This window comes from Macrobrachium nipponense, chromosome 3 (assembly GCF_015104395.2).
Source record: "Macrobrachium nipponense isolate FS-2020 chromosome 3, ASM1510439v2, whole genome shotgun sequence".
Lineage (NCBI taxonomy): Eukaryota > Metazoa > Arthropoda > Malacostraca > Decapoda > Palaemonidae > Macrobrachium > Macrobrachium nipponense.
In genome coordinates, this window is record NC_087202.1 from 139052193 (window position 1) to 139066032 (window position 13840).

Consider the following 13840-nt stretch of genomic DNA (forward strand, 5'->3'; position numbering starts at 1 on the left):
TATACACCTTGCTAGCACAAAGATTTTCCCTGTCTAGGTACATCATTATTTTATGGTGAAAGTCGTTGGAATGAGATAATATTACGAGATATTATTACTGAGTTGGAAAATTATATATGCAGTATATAAAACAATTGGTAATTTGTCCCATTAAAAACTAGTTTACATATAGATATCGATATTCATACTGCAACTACTGTTTTTTTCTAATAACTAATCTCTTTTGTGTGTACTTCCCATTGCCTTTTGTTACTTCCTTCGGGGAAACACCATATTTTTTGGAAGCTTAAATGTCAGTCAATGGGCCCTGAGGGCTTGTTCTATATGAACAGGGTTCATCTTCTGAATGATGATAATAATAATAATAATAATAACAACAACAACAACTGAAAAAAAATTCCCGAAATTAGAAAATGAATGAATTTACTAGAACAGGCTTTTAATAACACGATAAAAAGAAGATTAAGTAGAACTTTCGAAGAATAATTTTCACGGTCTGCTAAAACGACAAAGCTGATGCCATCTCATTCAGAAAAGTAAACATCTGTTATCCTTTAACCGAAGAATATGACTTATTTTGACTCGCAAATTTCTACAAACGCTTTCCTTTCGATGGTTTAGGAGTAGGTAAGGGAGTTATTTATTCAGGATCATTATCCAATTATTACATTTTTATATTTATCGTTATGCAACAGTCTCTCATTCCTGTGTGAGGTATGATCATGAGAACACTATCTTGAATGAGGACTAAGTGGAACAGTCACGTCCCTTAAAGAAGGAGACAAAATAAGACCTTTTTGCTCCTGTGTGAATCTTGATGCGTCGTTAAAGAGACGCTGGAAATCCTTAAGCTTTCCAAGAAGGTGCTGTCCCCGTCTTCAGAGGAAATAGAACTGAATGTAAACTGATATTCTCTGTGACGGGATGAGGACAGTAGGATTTTGAGTGTCTGTAGCAATACACCAAGATTTACGCAAGACCAAAAAGGAACTCTTTTATCCGCATTGTCTTGGATACTGCCATACAAGTTGTATCTTCTCTCTGGGAATGACTTATATAATTATTACTACACTGCTGCGAGAAATAAAGAAAACCCCTCTCTCTCTCTCTCTCTCTCTCTCTCTCTCTCTCTCTCTCTCTCTCTCTCTCTCCTATCGTAGCATATACATCTATAATGAACTTTTTTATTTTTAGTTATGCGAACTATACTTTCATCATTATACGTATATTTACCTATATATACATATATATATTATATATACATACATACATACATGCATACATATATACGTATATATATATTATTATATATATATATATATATATATATATATATATATATATATATATATATATATTTGTGTGTGTGTGTGTATATACACATACATGCACACATATGCACGAACTCATTGTCAACAAAGATAAGATACTATAATATGGATACAGTTAATCCACAACGAACATTTCATAACCATGTCAATAAAAAAAACAATACTTTAATGCCAAATTCTCGTTAAAGTGAAAAAAAAAAAAATCCCCGAAAGCAATTAAAACCAAAACCTCACAAACCCGCCATCCTTAATCGGAGGTTCGTACATTCATTCTTTGGCAAGTGATAATGAGTTGATTCATTAAATCTTTCATTTATTCTTTTGCTATCAACCATTGCCGGCGCGACAGAGGACTATAATGCTTAAGGTCACACATTCACGTATCAACGCACGCACGCCCACGCATGAGCGGCAACATCTTACGTCAGTAAACCGTAAATGTTCCGTAAAACCACGGTCCAGATAGAACAGGTCAGCCAGACAGCTCCCCAATTTTAAGCCTCTTCTACGCACCTACGTCATCTGAGGGAGCGTGGTGGTGAGAACCATTAAGAACGTAGGTCTAACACACCATCAAGAATCGTTTTTTTTTTTTCTCTTTTTATTTTGGAAGAGAATGTTTTTGAAACGGTGATCTTTCAAGTGTCAAAAGAATGTAAATAAAACATTTACCTTTTGAAAATATTTGATCAAGTTACAGCTTTAATTTTTTTTCCTTAGTGCCTCCCTATTAAGATATTCGAAAATATACCGATGTCTTTACAAAAGAAAGCAATAACATCCGCAGGAGCTTCAATATCAGACTTTTTCAATTCAAAGCAAAGATTTTTAAAACAATGTACGACATAGAGATCTCCTGCATTAGTAATAACTGCGAAAAAAAAGATACTAGAAGGTGGATGCAAACTCCTCCCTACTAACATTGTCTATCCAAGTATCATTCAATGGTATTTATTTATTCTTATTTCCTAACTCAGGGTATTTCACTTAAATTGTTTTGACAATATATCCCTCCCTGTATTTAAGTGCCTCCTCCTTAATTACTCCCTCGATATTTTTTTTATTTCTGTGTTTGCTCTCAAAAGGTCTTCTTCCTCATCAAAAACATCTTTTTTCTAAGTCAAAATCTAAATTTCTAAACATCTGTATAGTTAGACATTTTACTAATGCTAACTCCCTTTCTTTTGTTACATATTGATTTCATTGGCAGATTCAAGGGATTTCTCAACTGAGGCGATATTAAACTTTTCACTTATTACCTTCATTTCCTTCCCTAACAACAATTTTTTATGCCTGAATTCAAAATTCACTGCTTTGGGATGATCATGGTGACCATCCATTTGCCTTATGCACAAATAGAAATGTTCAAGGCAATAAGATTTATTCTTTGTCAGCAGGTAGTTAATACTATGAGAGGCTTTAACATATTAAATAAAGCAATGGTGGATTTACATGAACAAATTATTCCTTTCTCCAGAAATGAATATTATTTATTTATTTATTTATTTATTTGCATTAGGAGTTTTAACTCTCATAATACTCATTACCTCGATGACCTTGAGCAATTTACCTGTTTGTTTTTCTACATCAATACCAAAAGCAATTATTTTACCAAACTCTCCATACATGCAAGAAGAATTCATATCTAGCCAATCATTCATTATTAAAAGAATAAGATCGGACGTTTCACTCCAGTTTTGACACTTCAGCAGTCCCCTTTCGCCTAAATATTTTACTGAATTGGCACATGATGTAGACACCATTTTCATCGGGAGACGGAAACAACAACTGACCTGAGGGTGGTTGTTGTTGTATTGAGCGCCAACCTGACCTTTTATACCACGCTGCAGCGTTACCATGCGTTACCCTTCACGGCGGAAAGAAAATAACGACGGCGACAATGCGTAGTCACCGTGGGTCCCACGTGCAATGCCTGGAGCTACGTCAGGTGACATTTGGCGTGACCGTGACCACACACAACTTGTTTTTGAACATTTCAAAACTGGAGCGGGCTACGGCGCCCTAGTGGACGGAGCTTAGAGCCCGGACGACCCGTCACCGTACGTCTACGATTTTATGTATGTTTTACGTTACATTTACGGTTTACTGACGTAAGCTGTTGCCAACTACCTCAATTTTCCGCCTCATGGCGTGGGCGTGGTGTGCGTTGATACGTGTGAATGTGTGACCCTAGCATAAGGGAGCGGAGTGGACAAGAAATTGGATATTGTTCATTGAGAGAGAGAGAGAGAGAAAGTAATTTAATTATCAAAATTTTGACACTGAAAGCAATTGAAATAACAATAAAAGATGATTTCTAATCAGTTTTATGTCTAACATTTTCTTGCATCTTTTATACATTGAAGACGAAAAATATTTTAACTTAACTAAAGTGTGAAAATTACTTCAGGTATTCTAAAGGATTTTATTTTCATTACTTAATGTCAGTTCTCGTGGAGCACTTCTCTACTATATTCTATAGAACAGTACTGAGAAATATGACAGTTGTACACAAAAGGTTAGTGTGGATCATTATACTTCCAAAGGAAAAATCAGTTAATCTAAACTTATTCTATTGATGTATGGACCAATGCAGATGTTCATGATTTTTAAAATTCCCCCCAACGCTCCAACCGCACCTCTCTCTCTCTCTCTCTCTCTCTCTCTCTCTCTCTCTCTCTCTCTCTCTCTCCTTCATCTTAATCTTGGATATACGGCCAACCCTAATACTTCCATTAGTAATTATTCTTTACTTATTATCATTATCTTCATTATTATTTTAGGAATTATTCCTCTTTTGGGGTTGAAATGGCGCACTTGACATACCGTTATTGCAAGTCTGACTTCCTGGGCTGCATAAGGAGCATATTAAAACTATACCCAAGGGGAGCAATTTCTGTCTGTCACTTCAAGCGAATCCTATTATCACTATCCAGAAGAAAAAGGACCCTATCCATATGGAACAAGCCCACAGGGGCCACTGACTTGAAATTTAAGCGTCCAAAGAACATGGTGTTCATTATGGAGAAGTAAGCAGACGCCAAGGGAAATACATAGAGAAGAGATCCCACTTATTAAAAATGACAAAATAAATGGTTTCTTCTCGTTCCTCGTCTTTAGTGAAGGTTAATATTTCGAAATATTTCGTTGTCGTTCCGATGCATTACTTAGCCACTGCCATGTTTTTGGCTTTCAATTACAGACTAAGAGTTGTCAGGGTTTAAAAGTATGTTTATATATATAAATATATTACTATATAAATACATACACATATATAGTTTTAGTATATTATATATATATATATATTATATATATATATATATATACATACATATATATAATAATATATAATAATAATTATAAATGACTATATATCTAATAAATTCTCTTGTACCCCTCGGAATTCAGTCAAGAATTCCGAGGCTTAACATTACTGACAAAAGCAAGCCTTCGTCTTTGGTCAAAGTGTCTGTAATTACGAAGATACATTATTGATATTACGTGTTCCCCTTTGGAAACAGCGGCTACCCTGCAAGGGAGGAAGGTCTCTTTAGAAACAAAGCCTAAAAGCCAAGAGCTAATCTTAGCATTTCACCCAAACTTTGGCAAGGGAATGTCTGACTCCTGTGGATGCTCCGTTAACTTCGACCCTTTGGAAGGATTAAGAGACCCCGTAGACGCTGGTACAAGGGTAAACTAATCCAGATCGAAAATAGGTTAAGAAGGCCCATGTAAAATGATACCGTTAAAATATATAATGGCTTCAAATTTTTTCCCATTTTTTTGTAATTTGACTTGTACTAAGTACTGTGTTCTTGCCTACTTTCTTGAAGTAAACGTCTTAAATTAAGGAAATATTTAAATAATTTAATTAACTCTGAGGTTTGACATGATCATGGTAGTTTGAAAAGTTCGAAACGCTTCAACAAATAATGAGAAAAAGATTAATTCATGATCAATAAAACCGATATCATAATTTTCACTCTTGATGTTGCAACTAGTGTAATTTTTTCTCGTGAACTTTGCCATATCTTTATTATCATTGTTCCGATCCTAACATGACTATCGCTGTTTTGTTTCCAGGGAGCCAGAGTGAGGGCGAGAAATGCAAGTCGAAAAAGGAGGATCTGGATGTGTGTCTGGCACAAGTGGCTCCCCTCATGCCCAAGAGTGGTCTACCCCATACCCGACTTGATCTTAACAATATGTGCAAGTGAGAACCATTCATATTCCTTTATTGGTCTCAATACACATACACAATAAATATGCATATATATATATATATATATATATATATATATATATATATATATATATACTCTATATATATATCGTATATATATATATATATATATATATATATATATATATATAATATGTGTATATATATATATACACACATATATGGGAAGAAAAGGAGATGAGAGAATGGAGTGCTAAACATTGGTAAATGGCTAAGTGTAGATTTCTGATGATGAAGAGAATATGCAGTGACTGGTTTAGAAATCTGGAACTGAATATAAGAACAGAAAGTAGGACTCGAGTAATAGCAATTGTAAGGTTGTTTTGGTAAATGGATGGTAAAAAGATGGAGTAATGAAATGTGTTTGACTTCTTGAGAGATTGAGAATCACAGAAGAGATCAAGCAAGTGGCCAGGATTGAATGCTATGAAAAGTCTAATAAGATAAGAGATAAGATTAGTCTCTATGAAAGCAGTAGTTAAGGATTATGAATATACTGCTGATACAAATAACTTTTATGAAAGTGAACTATGAATTTAGGGAGCGCATGAAAAAATGGGAAAACTATGGAAATACACACACACACATATATATTCACTCCATATTTATATACTTCTTATTTGTGACATTTCCTGGGTATTGAATCAAAATGAGATATATATATATATATTATCATATATATATATATATATATATAAAAATATATATATATATATATATATATATATTTCACTCCATATTCTATACTTCATTATTTGTGACATTTCCTGGGTATTGAATCAAAATGAGATGATTTGCTCAAATTCAACATTTTTATCTCTTTCTTTCAAGACTTTAGAACTGAAGCAACCTTTTACATCCTTCTGGCGTTTCGCTCTCTTTCACAAGATATTAACAAATCAATGTGGGTGCATGTTGATTTATTATCTTGACGGAGAGAGAGAGAGAGAGAGACGATAGATGGAAGTAAAAAGTTGCTGCAATTTTTAAGTCTTGAAAGAAAGAGACAAAAATGCTGAATTTGAGCAAATCACCTCATTTTGATTCAATATCGAGGATTAGTCACAAATAATGAAGTAGTATGGAATATGGAGTGAATGCTTCTAGGAGAATAGTACCAGTAAAGCAACAAGTTCCAGTCAGAAAATTTGTTAATGTTCGTAGGAATGTGCATATTTTAAAGGTATGAGCGACAGAACGAACTTTAGCCAACCAATATTACCAATGTACTACGTTCATAAGGTATAATACTTTTAAGATAGCAAGCTTTTGTATACCTTTCAAGACAATTTTATTTGAAATAATTAAATAAAGATAATGAATTCACTTATCTGATCTAATGTCTGAATCGAGGGACAACTACAGAGTCAGGCCGAGGAAGTCGCTCCGTGAAGGGAGGGCGCCCACCCAGGATTGAAATCCTGATTACATTCTTTCCCTTTCCCCCGCAGGGCCTTCAAGGGCGGCATGGCCTGCGTTGACAGGTACACCTCCAACTGCCTGGGCCCCGAGGAGAGAGCGGAGCTGGAGATGCACCTGAAGGGGGCGAGGTCGTTTCTGGCCTTTCTCTGCGACGACCCCGTTTTCCAAAAAGGTGAGAGAGCGGAAGAGGAAGGGAGGAAAGGAGGATTGAGAGTCAGATTTCGACTTTGTCGGAATCGGAAGTTCATTTTGAGGGACGTTTTCAGTATCTTGAAGAATATGATTTCCGTAAATGAAGATGAACGTGTTCTATTTAGAATTTAGGACAAAGGCCAAGCGCTAGGACCTCGGAGGTCATTCAGTACTGAGAAGGAAATTGACAGTGAGAAGGTTTGGAAGGTGTAACAGGAGGATAACCTCGCTGTTGTGATATGAAACAATTCCTAGAAGGTGGAAAGTCAGACGAAAGAAAGAGAATAAGAACGGAAGTACAGTAAAAACAATGAAAGAGGTTGCAGCTCGGGGGCCGCAGGGACGCTGCAAAGAACTAAGTAATTGCCTACAGTGCACCACGTGAATTTCCGTAAAGATATCATGTCATGAATAAGGGTAGTTTGGTAAGACAGAACAGACAGAGTATACAATTAAATAGATATCTTTACATTAACAAAATATCCGAAAGTAACTGACAATTCCCTGTCAACATCATCACTGTCATACATAAGCTCAATGAGGTAAGAGCCCTGCCTTTTGATGAGTATTCGATTAATTATAAATATGATATGAAATATGAATTACTTATACTGATGCACAAATATAACTAAGCATTACCGATGGTTTTTCCTCTTCTCTTCTTATGACTTGTGTTAGTTGCATACGACTTACTAGACTTTGATTTTTATTATGTTACATTTGACACCACTGGGAATTTCAGATATCTTTTAAGCAAATAAATTCCTCAGGATAAGTTATGATAATCATGTCCCAAAGGTTATTAAACACCTGCATTCACAGGTGCAAAACAATTTATTTTCTTTAATAATGAAGGCATTGCTTATAGGAATCTGCAGTGCACGTGTTCCATTGAACTTTTAGTTAGAACAAAACGTGATCCGACTTCCAGCTTACTCGTGACATATACTGAGCTGCAAGCATTATATTCCTAACTTAACGTAAAGTGGTCTTTGTAATTAATCCTCATAATTAGTACTACTCGTACAAATAACAAGGATCAAATAAAAAGGACATTCATTAAGCACGTTCATGTATTCTCAGTTATAAGTGGAAACACAAAATAACTAAACAGAAATATATCCTCTTAATTCAGTGCATCAAATAAATTAAAACGTGCTAAAATGTACGGAAAGATAGACCGTTGTTTCACCAAAGAAAATTAAAAACATACGATATATTTTATTTGAAGTAATTTTTTTGCACTGTTTAATATGCATACTATTATTTTTTACATTTTCATTCTAATAAATAAACATAAATATCCCATCCTAAAATTCCTGTAACTCTAATTCAACGCGAAACACCTTTTTCAAGACCTTCCCACAATCACCACCCGCCCCCCCCCCCTCCGCCCCCAAAGAACAACAAAGTTTGTCGGCTTACTCCCCAAATAATCGAAAAACATAAGTGGTGACCTAACATGGTTCACTTAGATACCCATTAATCGTTGATAGACCAGCTTAAAAGAAATCTATTACTTTCAATCTATTGCCTGTGAGATGAGTTTGGTTGCAGTACCTATTGAATGTCAACAAAAATGACGACTTTGTGCTTTTGCTTTCTGCAGACTATTTGTCGCACGGGCAGTGCTTGCGGGATGTGAGCAGCGACTGGGAGAAATGCCACTTCCACTTCAAGCGCCTCGTGAGTCTTCAACACCAGGCCACCAACATCACAGCCGCCGTCAGGGACCACAATTTATGCTGGTAAGCGTCCGCCTCTTCCTCGTTTGTAGCAATACGTAGTGTTCATTTATTCACCACGGTTCTTTGTGCTCTCGCTTGTGCCCTTCGTTATAATTCATTTCGTTTTAGTCTCACTTTTATCAAAGTCTATAACTATAAGTGAATGAACACCACTTTCATTGAGATCAATAAGATAATTGAATGACCACCAATGCTAATTTAGATAAAGATCAGTGAATGAACTCCACTTATACATTCGATCTATTGATAGTGAATTAATTCAACCTTCATTTATATAAATAAGTGAATGAACTCTACTTTCAATTAGATCAATAAGATAAGGGAATGAACTCCACTTTCATTTAGATTAATAAGGTTAAGTGGATGAACTAAGAATTTTAAACGATTTTGCAGAGGTTTAGTTTTCATTCGAATATATCCACGAGTGGAAGGACAAAGTAAACCGTTTTGATAAGCGTTTAATATCAGCAACAATATTAGTCAGCACAGCCATCGATACTAATGTCACACACACACACACACACACACACACACACACACACACACACACACAACACACACAGACACACACACACAACAAACACACACAGACACATTGTATACTGTTTCATATCTAATCATCTAAAGTGTGCCGGCATTAAGAAACCCACACAACACTAAAAATCCCTGAAACTATTTATGATTAAAGCGATTGTTTGTTTATGCTTATAATTAGAATGTCATCAGGGATAATGATTGGGCGAGTTCAACTGGCTGATTTAATTGGAATTGCAAATACACATACACACACACCACACACACACACACACACACACACACACACACATATATATATATATATATATATATATATATATATATATATAGTATATGTATATATAATGAGAGAGAGAGAGAGAGAGAGGAGATGAGAGAGAGAGAGCGACATACAAATATATAGTCTATATATACATACTATAATATATATATATATATATATATATATATATATATATACATATATATATATATATCTATATATATATATATATATATATATATATTTATATTATATATATATATATATAGTGGATAACCAAAGACATACGCATATGCATATACTTAGAAGTATACATATAAATATATGACTCACAATACTGCGTATAGTTTTATTATGATTACATATATATATTATATATATATAATACATAATATTATTATTATATATATATAATATATGTATTTAATATTATATATATATATATATTATATATATAATATACTATACTTATATATAATAATGATATAATATTATATATTATTATAATATATATATGTGTGTGTGTGTGTGTGTGTGTGTGTGTGTATATACACATGCATATACACAGATAAATAAAGCGTGCTCATAGAAAACTCCGACATCTGACCGACTCCTTCCTTCCCCTGGCAGCATCCGTGAGGGCTTCTTGTCCTGCGTGTACAGAGTCGGCTACTTCCGGTGCCAAAAACCCGAGGCCCTCTTCCTGAAGAAGGTGACGGCGACGCTGTCCTACAACGACATTCAGGCGGAGAAATGTCGGCATGTCAACAGAAAGACGTGTTCGCGAGCAAGCGACCGTTCTTCAGCGTTCAGTACCGTTTGGAGTCATTAGCGGCGAGTTCTCCTCCTGTTAATATTGCAGAATTCTGCTGGCTTCTTCTTCTATAAACTCTGAGGAGTCTTCGCGGAAACCAGTTCAAATACTACGTCCAAATCTGACTGTTGACTCTGGGGAGTTCCAGTGAGATGCGTTGCTCCTTTTTTATATATATTTCGAACTAGGGATAGTGCTTGTTTGTGGACTTGTCTCCTGAAGTACCGTCAAATGTATATATCAACAAATGCTCGTTAAAACAAACTACGTACTTCACGTTTCTCGCCAGTTCGGGACTCGGTGGTTGTCATGTTTTCTTTGTAGTTTCTTGGTGGAAGACGCCTCCCACTAATTTTCTTTTCCTTTTACTAAAGATATTCACGTTACTTCCTTTCTATCTTTCCTTCGTCCATTCTAAGCGCTTTTAGCCTTCTATGTCTAGAGTTATTTTTTTTTACAATTACAACTATATATCTCTCAAAATTAATTGAATGACATTTATATATAAATTTTTTGTATTGACGCCTTAATCTATCGAATGCCTTACTATTTCTTGATGTTGGTGATCTAAATTTCTCGAATGGTAACAGACTCAACCTAATAATAAATTGCTAAACTAAGCGGCCGCAGGTTTCATTTTATTATTTGGGTCTATCAATAACAACTAATTGACTCTTGTTTACATTTGATATTCGCCAAAAAAAGGAAATAAACAAATAAAGACTTGGGTCTGTCAATGATAATTAATTGACTGTTATTTACTTTTAATATTTATCTAAAAAAGATTTGAGATCTGTCAATTCAATAACACCTAATTGACTTTTATGGATGATGGGTTTAGCTAGACTTCAGTCATTCTTCTTCTTTCATTTATGAATGACCTGCTACGCTGCTCTATTTGTGCGTCAATGTAATTGAAAGAAGGTTCTTTTACATATCAAAATTTCATGACCCTCCATTGTTTCAACGAGTTTAATTTCTCAATTTCTACCAAAAGTAACAAGACGTGATCGGACCTGCAACTTAGACGGGCCGCGTGCTAAAATCTACTTCCGAATGGAGCTTTGTTTCACAAAAATCAAAAATCAAAACTAAATACGTTTATATTTTATTAGAAATATTTAACATGCATATTATTTATTTTCCACATTTTCAATCTAATCAATAAATGAAAAAATATGCTATCCTAAAATTGCTGTATGTTTCACTCAACGCGAAAACACCTTTTCAGAAAAATTTAGGCTTTCCTAGCCCCCAGCATCAACACGAACAACAGCAACAACAACAAAGTAGTTTTCGTAGGCTTACTCCCGAATAAGCAAAAATGACCTGAGACAACAAAAGACTTTGTTACTGGTTTGATATGACTTGTCCATTGATCGCCTTTGTTTTCTTATAAACCAGATTTCTACAGAAACAAATGACGGTTCTTGTTCGTCGTTCCGAGACGCTTCTGTGTCCTTTCTCCTCACAACCGTTGAATACCTGATGACTCTTCCTCCTCCCTTGTTATTTACACTTATCGAAGAAATAATGAATGTGCTGAAAGTATATTTTTGTAAAAAAAAAAAAAAAAAAAAACCCACGAAAAACAAACAATGATAACAATTATTATATGTGATATCCAGTGTTTTGAGAAGTTGGAATAATATTATGTAGATAGTTATATGATAGAAAGTGTAATTTTTCATTACCTTTATCGAGATTATGTGCAAATAATAATAGTCATTTTTGATACCTTATAAATGTCGTTCTATTATTGCGAGTGTTACAATAATTGAACCCATCCAATACAGGTATGGGCTCTTTTATTCGACACGCTGGTATGATTAAACAAAAGTACAAAATGTATCAGCTACTATTCCGTGAATTAGAACAAATCAAACTTGTTGTTTTAATATGAAATTTTGTTTTGAGTGTTTACAATTTACTTTTTGGTGTTGAATTTATACGAGATATTATAAATATATGCCAACCGTATTGTGTTTTCATTATCTCCTGATATTTTTGGAAGGTTCAGACATTGGCGAAATACCAAGTGGCATACACACACACACACACACACAGCACACACACACACACACACACACACACACACACACACATATATATATATATATAATAATTATATATTGTGAGAAAGTGCCAAGTATCTGGTTACTACACTTACCATTCATTAATTGTTACCTCACAACAGCCGGACACCTGAACCCTCATAACAGGTACTAAACGACTGATACTCAAAGGCTACAGTTATCCCTTAACAACTTACTAGTATTGCAGAAAAAGAAAAACAGACTAAGTTCATCAAAACAGGTGTGAGGTATCATATAAGTAATAAAATTAATCAAAGGGCATCACTCCATCAACAACCTTAAAAGTCTAAGTATTTCCCTGATTTCAGAAGTCTAAGTAATTCCCTGGTTCTAAGTCACTTCAAGTTAATTGAAGGAAAACAGATCAATTGCCACTCTATGTTTTACCTAACATCAATATAATCATAATTAAATGCAAAATATACTGCTGAGAAATGAAATCCTTATAAAATTTAAATACAAAAATTTATTATCGAACTCAAAATTTATAAGTGAAATTCACAATATCAGGGAAAATTACTGTTACTCGAAAACAAAGTAAAGTTTAATTAATTCTTGAATCAATTAAGTAAAATTAAATCAAAATTAATTTATCACAAAATACAAGAAAATTAATTCAATCAAAATTCAAAATGTGTTAGGCAATACTTAAAATTTGGAAATTAATTCACAAGTGCTAACGACATAAAACTTGAAAAGAATTCTAAGTGCAAATTAATTCACAGGTGTTAAATTCAATTAAATGTGCAAACGACTAAGTAATGAAAAAAAAGAAATAACCTAAGTTAATTAAAATTGTGAACGCAAAGTAAAACACAGAAAAATGTGGAAAATACCAAAATTGCAAAAAGAATAAATTAATCACATAGAATATAAAATGAAAACATACTTCAATCAATAAGAAATGAATAACTGCACCAAAACATAAAAATCACTTCAAATGAAAACAAACACAAAACAAAAAAATTTGCAATGTGTAAAAATGTTAATCTTTTCACACAAACCATTGTAACCATTAGTTATTAGCTCTCTAAACCATCGTAACCAATAGTTATTAGTTTCTTACCAAACCATCGTAACCATCAGTTATTAGTTGCAACTAATATATAACAAACTTTACCTTCTTGGTATACCAATTTTCTTTCTTTGCTGCTGTTTGTTCAAAAATTCACAAAAATAGGCGCCGTACACACTA

At 34.0% G+C, this 13840-nt stretch overlaps 1 protein-coding gene across 1 annotated transcript in view; it reads left to right on the forward strand.

Annotated features, from left to right (window-relative positions):
- The window catches only part of LOC135222540 (uncharacterized), an 11823-nt gene extending 1256 nt beyond the window's left edge, over window positions 1-10567 (forward strand). The window contains exons 2-5 of the mRNA XM_064260628.1: window positions 5415-5544; window positions 7026-7168; window positions 8798-8936; window positions 10366-10567. Of these exons, the coding sequence (XP_064116698.1) occupies window positions 5415-5544; window positions 7026-7168; window positions 8798-8936; window positions 10366-10567 (614 nt within the window). The remainder of the gene's footprint in view (window positions 1-5414; window positions 5545-7025; window positions 7169-8797; window positions 8937-10365) is intronic.
- Window positions 10568-13840: the final 3273 nt, after the last annotated feature.